Genomic DNA, 14,645 nt, shown 5'->3' with positions numbered 1-14,645 from the left:
CATTCTTTATTCTCAGTTCTATTGGCTGATTTTTTTTTGTCTTTTTAATAAAAGTACTTGCATTTTTCTAATGTCAGTCCTCTATTGCTTTGGTCATCTTCTTTCGCTATCATATTCCATGGCTTCTTCATCTAATCCTGTTTCTTCTTTTTTCCCATTTTTTTTCACTTTTCTTAACACCAGTATAGCAGATCCTTTCTCTTCATCCCCCCCCCCCCCCTCAGCCCCCATTTTTCTGTTTGGTTGCCAACTCCTTTTCAGAACCTGCTGATGTTTTATTCTTATCACTTGCTGTCAATGTCCACAATAAGCCCATTCCTTTCCATTCCATCTATCTCCTTACCTTCACATGAATTTCTATGATCCTACCACTAAACGCAAAAAGCTCTATGTGATGAATAGGAGTAGAAAGGTACATCTTTTCCCATTTGAATGTATTGTCTTCCCTCCCTTAGTTGTTTCATGTCCATTTGTTTTTCTTGATGTGTCCCCTGGTCTAAACCCCACCCGCACCCCTCTTCTCTTTCACTCTGATGCTCATCTATTCTTTCTAATCCAACTAGCACTGTTTGACTTTACATCCAGGGATCTCACAAGATAAAAAGTATGATGTTCTATCAGGAACCAGTCTGTGTGTTGTAGAAACTTGCGCATTTACTGAAATGGGATGGGATTCGGGGTTTGGATTCAGAAATATTCTCTGGCAGCCTTTCAGCCCTAGCACGGCTTTGCACACCTTCGAGCTTGGAGAGTAGCTGGGGCCTATTCTGCTGGACGACGACAGGGGTGTCTTTAAAGGCCTTCCACGGTTCTTCCTAATGCAGAGGTCAGGATGAGTAGACACCACCCGTCGAGGCTGGAAAACCAGGCCAGGTGGGGATGACTGAGACCTTTTTGTGCAGCAGATCTGGCAAGAGAGCTGGCTCATGGTGTGCCACTGGGCTCTGGGCGTGAAGTAGCAGAGGAAGGGGAGTACTGAGGCCCTAGGAGTCACCGGGCCATTTGTGGGAGGCAGGCCCAAGGCCGGGAGCTCCCTTGGGGCGCAGGGCGCGGTCCCAGGAGCCAGGCGACGCCACCCCAGCGGCGCCAATGACCTGAGGCGCAGTCACTCCCCCGGAGGGTAAGCGAGTTGCTCCGGGTCGCTGTGCCAGAAGGTCGAGGGAACAGCGCGTGCACCCCTCGCCAGTCGGCCCTTAGGGAGCAGGGCGGGGGCGACACGCCAGGGAGGAGGCTGAGGGCGGCAGAGATCACTGCTGGGTACGGGCGCCGGGTCGCAGACAGGAGAGCAGGAAGGAAGAGGAGGCTTGGGAAGAGGGGGGGGTCCCCCAGGGCGGCTGAGACTGAAGGTCTGTCAGCGTACTCGGCCGGCGCCCCGAAGTCTGGGGCCGCCACGGTTCCAGCTCTGCCGGCTCCTGCCAGAAACTCCAGGCCGCACTTTCCCCTCCTCCCTGCGCCTTCTCTCCAGTGAGGAGCCGAGCGCGGGCGGCGCGGGGGGAGGGGCGGCGGCGGAGGGAACAGCCAGTTGTTTAAAATCCTTCTAGAGCAGTTTCTAATTCCCCCCTTGCGCCGGGGTTCGGAGGGGGGAGGGGGGAAGGAGAGCGGGAGGAGGGAGGAGAGCAGTGAGGGAAGGAGGGAGGGAACCCAGAAGGGAGGGAAGGAGGGAGGAGACTGCCGCTTAGGCTGTAGCCGCCGCCGCGCGCTTCGGAAGGCCGGAGGGAGGGGGACGCCTGTCAGTCTCGCGCGTTGCCTGGGCGAAGGGGGCGGAGCTTAGGCGTGGAGCGGCCAATAGTGGGGGTGGCTGCGTGGGTCGCCATGGGGACGGGGCTGTTCCCGAGGAGGCTGTGATGGGTTGACAGGTGCGTGACAGTGGGAGCTGCTCTCGGCACAAGCATGTACGGCAAAGGCAAGAGTAACAGCAGCGCCGTCCCGTCCGACAGCCAGGCCCGGGAGAAGTAAGTGTCTCCGCTTCTCACCCACCTCCGCCTGTACACGCGCGCACACACATGCACGCACTCGCGCACTCTCTTGGAGACACACAGATACACAGACACTCTCCGCCCGGGGAGAGCCGGGGATGGGCTGGCCGGGGGAGGGGTACACGAGCTGGGGGCATGCGGTGCGGGGAGCGGCTGTCTCCCTAGAGGTGCTCTCAAGGGGCGGAGGCCGTGGGGGACTGTTGGTGGGAGGGAGGGAGTGTGTTGGGGGGCGGCTGCGGTGCTGGTGGCGAGAAGGGAAACTTGTTTGGGTGATTGTGGGAAATAACCTAAGGGTTCACCTCCCTACAAAGTAACTTTAGAGCTAGGGTCCGGGGTTGCGGGGATCCGGAGAGCCGCGGGGGGTCGCGGGGAGTGCGGGAGGGGGCAGCTGCGTGGAGGAGGGCGCGTAGTGGGATCGAGGATGTTTGGAGGGGCGGGCTGGGGTCTGGCGGACTGAGCGAGGGGCACCGCAGCGGGGGCTCGGGCGCAGGGGCTCTGGGCGGAGAGTGCCGGGCGAGGCGAGGGCGGCAGTGCTGGTTGCGCGGCGGGCGGAAGCCAGGCGCGGAGCGGCCGAGCGGGGCCCCGCGGGGCGCGGAGACGCGCGCGGGGCGCGGAGGGCGTGTGCGGGCGTGGGTCGGGTGGGCGTGGGGACTTTCCGCGGCCGGCAGAGGGACGCGGCGGTCCCAGCTCCCCGCACCTCGCGGGGTGGGGACGGTGGGTGCCAGGGGCGCAGCTGAAGTTTGGGGGTCTGAGACGGACCGAGTTCCTGGGGAGGAAAAGTGTGCTGGCGAGAAGCGGGGTCTGCTGGAGCAGGCTGGCGTTTCTTCCTCTTGCAGCCGACTCAGATCTGCAGCGGCGGTGGCTGGCGAACTTTTTTTGGGAGACTTGCTGCTTTCCAGATATCTGGGGGCTGCGGTTTCCCTGGTGGCGGGCGGGGGCGGTGGTCTTGGGGCGCTTGGAGGGGGTGTTGTGTGAGCTGCGGCAACCGGCACGAGGAGGGTTGTCTTTGGTGGGGAGGGGGCAGTCGTCCGAAAAGGATTTTAGGGAAGGGAGAAGCGTAGACGTGGGAATGAGTTGTTTCCTCGGGGTTATGCAGAGATACAGGTGTTAACTTAGGTGGGATCCCAGAGGAGGCTGGCGAGAAAAGAGTCCGGGATGCCACCGTCACGGCACACTGCGAAGCAGGGCTGTTTGCTGCTATTCTTATGCACTTGTAACGGTGACTTGGTGGTTACTAAAAATGAGAGCGAATAGTGACTGTGACCACTGAGAAAGAACCCTTCTTTTCTGTGCCGCAGATCCGTGATTCCCCGGCACCACTTCCACTCCCAGGGCGAGGCTTACCTTGCTATTGAACGTGCTCTCCCTTTCCGAGGGTGTTTAGACTGTGGAAAAGTCCGAGAGCATCTCCCAATAGCTACTACGTTGCTTACCTTGCACACGGAAATAGCTGCTTAAATAAAAACCGAATTCACGAGTTCCCTTCTTTGCTTTAGGCAGTTAGTATAGTCTTCTCCTGAAAGTTTCTTGTGCCCTAGGGATGGGAACATTTCCTAATCTTCGAGATGGCAGCAACACACAATTCCCATAGGATTTAGGGGTGGCAGGTCTTGATGAAGCAAAACAACAGCAGAAAATTAACGGAGAGATGCTGGTTTTTGTTGTTGTTGTTTGTTTGTTTGTTTTCCCCGGAGGTATTTTCTGAGGAGTTACATTCAGGATCTTACTGCTGTGACAAGGAATGCGTAAAAGACCGCATCATAGCCTGGTTGAGCAACAGCAGTTACTAGAATCAAAGTTTTGAACTAACAGTCTAATTTGTATGTATTAATCCTTTAGCTGTAACATGTGATAAAATAAAAACTTTTAGAGAAGGATGTTTTAATGACTATAGAGCATTTGGATTTCATGCTATTGGGAGTCAAGGAATTGAAATGTGTTGGGACATAACCTTATTTATTTTGAGGGCGGTCGAATTTGAGAATAATAGTAATTTTAAATTTTAGTTGGACTTTCAGGAATGGCTGACACTATCCTCTATCCTAATAAGTTTGTTTTAAAAAATTAGCATCTGAGATAGTTAAGGAGAAAGCTGGACCTGGTTTGTCTGGAACTTTTTAGCTCTAATTCTGTGATTCTTTCATGAAAACAAATAATTGACACTTTTGCTGTCAGCTCTACCAAACTGCACACCAAGTAACATCTACTTTGTAAGCAAAGTAGTGAGAGTTCTGCTAGATGGTGCTATTTGATTTAAATATATTTCTTCCATTCATTGTAATTGGCATCAGGAATCCTGGACTGGCTTGCTTTATGAACTAAATAGAGGTGAAGGGGCCACTTTTGGAAAATTGACAGTGACTCTTCAGAGTTAATTATTGCATTAATTTCTAGGTGACTGTTGTTGTTTAAGACAAATATTGAAGAAAATCCTATTTTATAGAATAAACTTAGTTTCATTTTGGTGGGAGAGTGGATCTGATGGCTCAGTTTTTTTCCCTTTATGTTTACTTGGGACTTTAGTGGCACAATTCTACAGCAGTGTACTAACTTCTGAAGATGGGGATCTTGAAGTTGTCTTGAAAATGGATGTCACCAGATTTAAAAAAAAAAAATTTAGGGTGGCAGATTAAAAAGGTATGTGAGTGAAAATTCTCTTTTGGTAAGCAAATTAGAATTGTTCTGATCTTAAAAATCACACAAATAATTTTTCACTAATAAATATAAATATTTTATTTTAATAAAACATTCTGAAACATGAGTCATTATTATGAGTAATGGCATGCACATAAAATAAATATATTGGTTTTATAACTATCAAGAAATGTGTTTTCTAACAGAAGTTCATAGTGAGTAGGTGACAAGTGCCTACCTATATTTTATGTCTTTGCTTCCTTTCATTAAGAAATCACCATTGGAATACTTAAAGTTAATTTGTATGTTTTACACAGTTTTTATAATTTTAGTATACAGTTCTGGACATAAAAATGGCATAGGGGATATAGTCAGTAACAGCATAATAACTATGTATGGTGACAGATGATTACTAGACTTATGGGGGATCACTGCCTAAAGTATATAAATGCCTAATCACTATGTTGTATGCCTGAAGCAAATATTGTATGTCAACTATAATTAAAAAATAAAGTTAAAAAATGGTCAGTCAGGTTAATTACTTATTTTATTGTTTAAAAAAAGCAGACACATCAATTCTATACAAAGGTTTGGATTAGGTTTAATTATAGAGGGAATGATTGCAAATCCTAGGAGGGAGGTGGGATGTTTGTGTAGAAATTAAATTCTGATCCTGTTAGGTCATTTCTCCCTTTAGCAGGCTATCTTTGTAGCACACACAATTGCAGTTAGGTAACTATGTAATTGGTTGTTTAATGCCTAGCCTCCTCTAAGGTGTAAGTTTCTTGAAGGCAAGGGATGATACTTGTAATTTCTTCTATTAGGCATCCTTGATATTAAGGGTAGTGCCTTCACAGGTCAAAAGCACCAAATAAATATTTGAATAAATGAAGATGTTAGACTCAAAGGAATTTTTTTTTAATGTGAAAAAACATCTTTTGACCTTCAAAATGACCTTCAAAATAAGGACCTTGAAAGTTTGAGTCCCACATTCTATGGCTTATTTGTATTTCAAAAATAGCCAATAACAACAAAAAGCAATTATTTGTCATTCTATGGGCCAGTTACTGTGTTCAGTGCTTTATTCTTATTTTCTATAACTCTCCCAACAATTCTGCAAGATAGTAATTTTTTCCTCCATTAAAGAAATAAGAAAAGTAACTTACCCAGGAATGCTAGCTGGGTTTCTAACAAAGATTTCTTTAACTTTAGAACCTGTGGTTCAAACCAAAAGATAAATTTTTTTTTTCTTTCTGTATACCAGATTGCCTTCCTGATCTAGGGTAGGATGCCACAAATTTAGGGAATAGTATTGCATAATTAGATATAAGAGACTTCAAAGATTTGATCAGATATGCAGTCTTAACCATCAGTTAACCCTGTTGCTTATACCCTCCATTTCCATGGATGGCAAATGCGTGTGTGTGGTGTGAGGAAGGCAAAGAAATTTTATGGGTGAAAGTTGGAAGCCTAGGTAATGAAGAATTTTTGTTTATTCAGATTTTTTTCTTCTAGGAATTTTGTTTGATGACTTAAGTCTTAAAATTAGGCATTGTAGTTGCGAACAATTCCTATATGAGATGCTGCTGAACTTCAAGCCACACTGCCACTGAAAGAATAACTCCCACCTACAAATTGCCAACTAATGATACTATTTTTTAATTAAACTAATTTGATCCTCTAAAAGAAAGGTGAATCTGCTATAAAGCAAAGTTGAACATATTATTCACATGCTAGATAATGATAATTACATTAAGTAAACTAGTCACATACTACAGAAATCAAGGTGCATTTTAGCTGGGGCTCTGAAAAGTAACTTTGGTTTTTAAATTATGAATCCTTAAGACCTCAAGAAACAAATATTACATATATGTCCATTTTATGTGGTTACAGGAAGAAACGTTTATATACTATTCCACATACACCCTGGCTGGGTAGTTCTGTTGATTAGAGCATCCTCCCAATAAGCCAAGTTTGCAAGTTTGATCCCCAGTCAGGGCACATAAAATAATCAGCCAAAGAATGCATAAGTAAGTGGAACAAAATCAATGTTTCTCTATCTTCCTCTCTCAAAATCAATCAAAACTCCTCCATATAAAAGAAATATTATTGGATTATTATTTGCCAGCATCACCTTACTAACCCTGTATACTATTTAGTCATCCCTCTAAAACATTATAAACGCTCCTCCTTCCTTTCTGAAGGAAATAAAGTTAAGCAAGTGAAGTAATACTAATCTGTTTAGAAACTTGATTCATGAGCAGTTAACACAATTCAAAATTTCTAAAACTAATGAAGGGATACCATAGTAGGAATGATATTTTCTATACGGTATTAAATTGACTGTCCTCTTCCTCCTAATCTTCAGGATGTTTCCTACAAAATGCTAAACAAGTCTCATATAGTGTCTCATCTTGGCTGTGTGAGTTTTTCTTTAGATTGCTCTCTTTTCTATTATTTTAGAAGTATCCCCTCTTCCCAAATGAGTTTTCAAAGGAATAAACCTAAAGAAAAGAAAATGTGTATGATGTTAAGAGTTAAATTTTAGCATTCTTTATCCAGATATTTATCTTGACGCTTAGAAAAAGTGTTGATATTGTAATGTAGTTTTTCAGTTGTGGAAGAAAAAAAATGAAGGCTTATTCCCACAACTTAGAGCTAGTTTGCCCTGTAAACCCAATTCCAGATGAAAAAAATCATTAAATTTTAGTTGCTCTGCAGTAGTGGACCAAATGTGTCTTCCATCTTCAATTACTACCAGAAAATGAAATTATTTTGTTTTAAAATTAAGACATACACTTTGGGCCAGGGGTCAGACTACATATAGGTTGCAGTGTATTAACATTGCACTCTAACAGTTTAGAGTTGGTGGTAAAATTTGGGGAAAACTATGAATTTAGATTCTTTTTTTCTTCTAAATGGATCACAGCTGCTACATTAATGTTGATACATAGCATTGGGGATTAATGTACTGGATTTAAAAGATACTGTTGCTGGGAATTTATCATTTAAAAATATGTACTGAAGATAATTATAATTTTATTGTGGAGTACATAGGCATATTCTCCACTATTGTTTCCATTACTGCTTTTATATTGCATGGTAATGATATGAAATGTTTGCATACTAGTTACATATTGGTTAGTATTATGTGAGCCTTTATAAACATGCTAAAGTATTAGAGTTATTAATTTACTGTTTCCTCAAGGAAGGACTTAAAGTAGCATTAGAGTAATAGAATAAGGTATATTAGTTAATATCTGAAGAGAGTTTGGAATAAAAAATAAGTGGTTATATTTAAACTTTGTTTATAAGATTTTATATACATGTTACATATATAACATGTCACATTGATTTCATTAACATGTATATAACTTAACATGACTAGGATTTATATACTCTACAAAAAGTGATCTCGTGGGTGGTCTTCTTGATTTCTGTAATGTTAGAGAAATAGTAGAGGCAATTTTTACCTGCCCTAGACTACATATTTTTTTCATTGTGTGAGGACATTATAAAACAGATGAAAAATAGTTCACTGAGGGAAGAAAAGAGTTTTTCCAAGCAACTTTTCATAGGCCTGTAGCTGTCCAAATTTATGGTTGGTCATAATGGGTAACATAATTTTAGCCTGAGTAGGTTAATAGTTAAAGATTTTTGAAAAGTAGAGCTAATAGTATTTTTGTAATATTGACAGGACCAGAATTTATCTGTACTCAGAAGAGCCTGGATGGTTCCAGTGTTATGGAGGACTTAATATTTGTTCTTTGTCTTTTAAAAGAGAAACTTTAGTTGGTGTCACTTTTTTAATAATGACAGAATGACCCTCATATTTTACTTTAAGAATTTTGATTATTTTTAAAGTAAACAGCTTTCTGACAGTAATGAACCATCATATGTGGGAAGGCGCAAGAGAAGGAACACAAATAGAGGACTCATGGGCACAGACAATGGCAGGGGCCTGACTGCAGGGAGAGCAATGGGGAAAAAGGCGGGACAACCGTAACCGAACAACAATACATAAATCAATCAATCACAAGTTAGCTGGATTGAGCTTGAACCAATGGCCTGGAGGTTGCCTCCCTTTTGATCTCCTGTGTTAATTTTGCTTCATGGCATGTCAAACAAGTAGTTTGGCCCAGAAAATATAGAGACTGAGGTATAACAGTTTGCTCTTTTTTTCTATTTTAAATATGTTGTGCTTGTATTAATATAGCTTTAATTACTAAAATAGTTTTAATTTTTGATTAATGTAAGTCATATGAAAATAGGGATGAAATATTTGTGAAGGTAAGATGAAAATTTATGTGTGGCTCTGCCCATGTGAATTAAGAGAGGAGTTGATGCTAAAAACGGCCTGTCCCCTGAAATTAATATGGTTATTTTTCATTAGTGATCTGATGTTTGCCTTCACTCTCCTTTTATTTACCCACTTCAAACTTGAGAAAGCACCAAGAGCTGAGAGAAGAAACCTAAGTAAATGAATTATTCTTTTAAACATGGTTTTATTTAAATAGGATTAAAATGAATGTGTTCTGTAAAGTAACAAAATCCTTACTACTACTTAAAGAGCTTGTGGAATATTGTCATAGGTTATTGTTTAGTAGTAACAATAGCAACAATGTTATCATTTGAGTATTTTGTTCATGTTTGGCCTTCATTTGCATTGTTTCATTTGATCCTCTCAAAAATCCACTAGACTGTAGGTACTGTTTTCCATTAATATTACAGAAGAAACAGAGGCTTAAGAATTTATCATGCTTTTGGCTGCACGTATCAAATCAGGAGATAGAAAATGGCTTAATTGATCAGGATTTAAAAATAAATCTCACGTAACAGGATGTCTGGAAGAAGTAGTTTCATAGTTGATTCAGTGAATCAAGTGCATCCAGGGTTCAGAATCAGCTTCTTTGCCACCCTCATGGTTTCCCTCTCAGGAACACAGCATCCCTGCATCAGATTCCCAGCATCGTTTTCTCATGCAATCAAGTGTGAAGGAGAGGGAGAAGGAAGGGCAAGGTTTTTCCATCTTCATATCTCTCTGTCTCTTTTTTTTTTCTTTTTTTGATTTAATCTTTATTGTATTTTTTTCATTACTATTTAGTCCCCTTATACCTACCTCCTCGCAGCAATCACCACACTATTGTCATGTCCCTTAGTCCTTTTCCTTTTTGCTCAATCCCTCCACCCTCTAACCACCCCCCAACCCCAACTAGTTGTCATCAGCTTTCCATCCATGAGTCTGTCTCTGTTTTGCTTGTTAGTTCAGTTTGTTCATTAGATTCTACAAATGAGCGAAATCATATGATAATGTCTTTATGTCTTTCTTTGACTAGCTTATTACACTTAGCATAATGTTCTTCAGGTCCATCCACGCTGTCACAAAGGGTAAAATTTTCTTCTTCTTCTTCTTTTTTTTTTTACAGCCGAGTAGTATTCCATTGTGTAAATGTCCTATAGATGTTTTATACACTCATCTATTTATGGACACTTGGGCTGCTTCCATATCTTGGACATAAGGGTGCTTATGTTCTTTCAAGTTAGTGTTTTGAGTTCCTTTGGATATATTCCCAGAAGTAGGATTGCTGGGTCAAAAGGCAGATCCATTTTTAATTTTCTGAGGTATCACCACACTGCTTTCCACAGTGCCTGCACCAGTCTGTATTCCCACCAACAGTGCAAAAGGGTTCCCCTTTCTCCACATCCTTGCCAGGACTTGTTTGATGATTTATTGACGATAGCCATTCTGACTGGTGTGAGATATCTCATTGTGGTTTTTATTTGCATTTCTCTGGTGATTAGTGACATTGAGCATCTTCTCATATATCTATTGGCCATCTGTATGTCCTATTTGGGGAAGTGTCTATTCTGGTCCTTTGCCCATTTTTTAACTGGGTTGTTTGCTTTTTTGGGTGTTGAATTTTGTAAGTACTTTATAAACTTTGGATATTAACCCCTTTTCAGATGTATTGGCAAATATGTTCTCCCATTCTGTGGGCTGTCTTTTTATTTTGTTGATGATTTTCTTCGCTATGCAAAACTTTTTAGTTTGATGTCATCCCATTTGTTTATCTTTTCTTTTGTTTCCTTTGCCTGGGGAGATATATCTGATACGAATTTTCTACAAGCAGTGGCCCAAGATTTTGCTGCCTATGTTTTCTTCAAGGATTTCTGTGGTTTTGGGTCTAACATTTAAGTCTTTGGTCCATTTTGAATTTATCCTTGTGTGTAGTGTAAATAGGTGGTCTAGTTTCATTTTTTGGCATGTATCTGTCCAGTCTTCCCAACGCCATTTATTAAATAAACCATCTTTAGCCCATTGTATGTCCTTGCTTCCTCTGTTGACTATTAGTTGACTATGAAGGTGTGGGTTTATTTCTGGACTCTCTATTCTGTTCCATTGTTCTGTGTGTCTATTTTTATGCCAGTACTAGGCTCTTTTGATTACTATAGCCTTGTAGTATAGTTTGATATTAGGTAGCGTGATTCCTCCAACTTTGTTCTTTCTCAGGATTGCTGTTGCTGTGTGGCATCGTTTGTGGTTCCATGTAAATTTTTCAAATATTTGTTCTAGTTCTGTGAAATACATTATTGGAATCTTGATAGGAATTGCATTGAGTCTATAGATTGCTTTGGGTAGTATCGATGTTTTAGAATGTTAATTCTTCCTATACGTGAACACAGTATATGCTTCCACTTACTTGTATCTTCTTCAGTTTCTTTTTTCAGTATCATAATTCTCTGTGTGCAGCTTTTTTACATCCTTGGTTAGGTTTATTCCTAGGTATTTTATTCTTTTTGAAGCAATTGTGAATTGTTTTCTTAATTTCCCTGTCAGTTTGTGATTGGCATATAAGAATGCAACTGAGCCCTGGTGGCATGGCTCAGTGGAATGAGCGCTGGCCTGCGAACCAAAGGGTTGCTGCTTTGATTCCCAGTGTAGGGCACATGCCTGGGTTGCAGGCCAGGTCCCCAGTGGGGGGCGTGCGAGATACAGCCACACATTGATATGTTTTTCCCTCTCATTCTCCCTCCCTTCCCTTCTCTAAAAAATAAATAAATAAAATCTTTTTAAAAAAGAGATGCAGCTGATTTCTGGATATAAATTTTGTATTCTGCTCCTTTGCTGAATTCATTGATCAGTTCTAGTAGTTTCTTGGAATTTTGGGGGTTTTCTATGTACAGTATCATGGCATCTTCAAATAAAGACAGTTTTACTTCCTCCTTTCCAATTTGGATGCCTTTTATTTCTTCTTCTTGTCGGATTGCTGTGGCTAGAACTTTCAGTATTATGCTGGATAAGAGAGGTGAAAGTGGACATCCCTGTCTTGTTCCCAGTCTTCAGGGGAATACTTGTAGTTTTTGCCCATTGAGTACGATGCTGGCAGGAGTTTGCCGTATATGGCCTTTATTGTGTTTAGGTATGTTTCCTCTATTCCCGCTTTGTTGAGAGTTTTTTGTTGTTTTTTTTTAAATCATAATTGGGTGCTGAACTACCTAAACAAAACTGGGATATTTGGCAAAGAATATGTATCTTGAGAGTATGGAGAGAATAAAATGGGCCACTGCTCTTACGAAACTTACTTTCAAATTTGAAGGAGGAACATATAATAATAAACAAGTAAATGTAGTAGGCAATTTCAGATAGTCATAAGTATTGTAAAAGTAATGAAGTAGGGTGATATAAGTTAGAGAGTGATTGGGAGGCTACACTGGGTAGTCAAGGGAAGATTTTTGGAGAAGGAATCATCTAAGCACAAACCTGAGTGATTTTGAAAGAGTCAGTTATGTGAGGTTTGGGGTTAGAGTATTTCAGGGAGGTTTAAAGTACCATTGAGGAAACCTCAGCATGAGCATAATTGCTCAAGTATATGTAAAATACTGTATGAGTCAAATTTGGAATGAGAAACTATACTTCCTGGGACCTGTTTTGTTGTTTTGTTTTTGTTTTTGTTTTTTAAGGTTTTATGTATTTATATGACTGGGTATCAAACTGGTGACACTTCATTTGGCAGGCTGGCCCTCAATCCTCTGGGGCACACCAGCCATGGCTGGTTTTGGTTTTTACTGAGGAATTGGATGATAGGTCTAGTTTATCAGGGTTTTTCTAGATAATAAGGTTGACTACCTCTTATCTCCCAAACACCAGGGATACAGTTGTTCCTAATGAAGACAGTGGAACTTGAGGCTTTTAAAATAATGATGATAGAGATAGCTAAGATTTACTGAAGACTTAAAGCCTATTGGGTTGACAAGGGATGGTACAATTGGTATAAAATTTCCCAAATTGGATTAGACACCCTTACTCTTTGCTTTTAGAGCGACCTCTACTCTTCCTTTTGTTACATCTATCATATAATAATTATTAGCATGATCTTTTGTTTAATGTCTTATCTCCAGATTAGATTGGAAGTTCCCTGAGGACAAGAACCATGGTGTTGTCTTCTCCAATGTACTCCACTGATTAGTACAATGTTTGGAATTCAGATTAGGTATTTTTGGAATAAATGAATTGAGGGTGTAACCTATTATAACAGGCTATCTTTCCAGCTCATTTTCTTTCCAGTATTTCTAATATATGGCACCAGGATCAATATATAATATCCAGGAAGTGTTTCTATCATATAGGCACTTAGTAGTCTTTCAGTGAATTTTAGGACAACAGATTACCTAGTTGTTTTACTATTAAACGTGTATATTTTAATATGAATTTTTGTTAGAATAATCTCCTTTGTAATTTAACACATTCAGTTATGGAATTGTACTTTGTCATTTCAAGATATTGTAATGTGCTTTATTTTATTTAAATTTTATAATGATTCTGTGAGGTAGTTGGCAATTCCCATTGATTACAAACATTTATAAATGGAAATAGACTTATCCAGAGAGGGTATATAGATACTGTGTAGCAGAGCTGAATCATATCAAGATTGTTTTTCATCCAAGATCATTGTTTCTTTCATTGTAATACAGCTGCCTCATTTAAAAGGAGAGATTCATATATATATTCATATATATATAGACACACACACACACATATATATGGCTTAGGTATAGATTTAATTTAACTAAGAATCATGGATTAGATGATAGAAGTTTATGTCAATACACTGATTAAATGGTAAATATTGTGTGAGTTAAACACAATTCTATACAATTACTTAACTCCGGAAGTGCTATATCATAAGTAAAATCTGTTTTTTGTTTTAAATCCTTATGCTTTTGTTATATAAGTTGATTGGTTTGGAATTTTGGATAGTTTGGATTCCTAATTTGTGAAGTCTCAGGCTAATTTTGATCAATGAACTCTTCTGTATTTCATTACCAATCAGCTTTGATTTGGAGAGCTGGGATGGGGTAGGGAAAGGGAGTCCCCCCGCCGCCTTGCACCCCCCACCCTGCCCTGCTTCTGTGCCTCTTTCCAATATAGAACGTAAAGCCTCTCAATATGGATTATTGATAGAATATTCTTTTCTCCTTTTTGTTTTTATAATGGTAAAATATATATAACATAAAATGTACCATTTACCCATATTTAGGTAAATACATCACTTTTGTTTAGGGTAAACATCACTTTTCAGTGATGTTAAGTACATTGACATTATTGTGCAACCATCCCTATCTCTATAGTACTGTTTCATCTTCACAAACTGAAACTGTACCCACTAAATTGTAACTCCCTGTTTCCTCTTCCCCCAGTCCTTGGTAACCACCATTCCATTTTCTGTCACAATAAATCTGACTCTTCTAGGTACCTTGTATAAATGGAATTATTCAGTATTTGTCTTTTTGTTTTTGGCTTCTTTTCTTTCTTAATCCCTCTAGCAACTTCATGACTCCACTGCTCATTTAAACAATTTTGCCTCAGTGTATTTTATTGCTTAATATGGGATAAAAATAATGGGAGTTGTGAGGCTGGGGGAGTGGGAGGGGAATGCTTGGTTAGTTCCATTTTTAGTTGGGGTGAGAGGCAATAGAGAAGAGATAGGTTAAGGAAAAAAGGTTAAGGAAAACATTTACAGCTGCTGATAAGTT

At 40.5% G+C, this 14,645-nt stretch overlaps 1 protein-coding gene across 5 annotated transcripts in view; it reads left to right on the top strand.

Annotated features, from left to right (window-relative positions):
* Nucleotides 1–1,819: 1,819 nt before the first annotated feature.
* Nucleotides 1,820–14,645, top strand: part of SSBP2 (single stranded DNA binding protein 2) — a 236,039-nt gene continuing 223,213 nt past the window's right edge. For all 5 annotated transcript variants that reach the window (XM_054578555.1, XM_054578553.1, XM_054578552.1 and 2 more), the window contains exon 1: nucleotides 1,820–1,952. In XM_054578555.1, the coding sequence (XP_054434530.1) occupies nucleotides 1,891–1,952 (62 nt within the window). In that variant the 5' untranslated portion in view covers nucleotides 1,820–1,890. The remainder of the gene's footprint in view (nucleotides 1,953–14,645) is intronic.

The sequence above is a fragment of the Pteronotus mesoamericanus genome, unplaced genomic scaffold, assembly GCF_021234165.1.
Source record: "Pteronotus mesoamericanus isolate MK-2021 breed Mesoamerican mustached bat unplaced genomic scaffold, CSHL_Meso_final contig_50, whole genome shotgun sequence".
NCBI classification, from domain to species: Eukaryota; Metazoa; Chordata; class Mammalia; order Chiroptera; family Mormoopidae; genus Pteronotus; species Pteronotus mesoamericanus.
The sequence above is the reverse complement of the archived record's forward strand: the minus strand, read 5'-3'. Positions and strand labels throughout refer to the sequence as shown.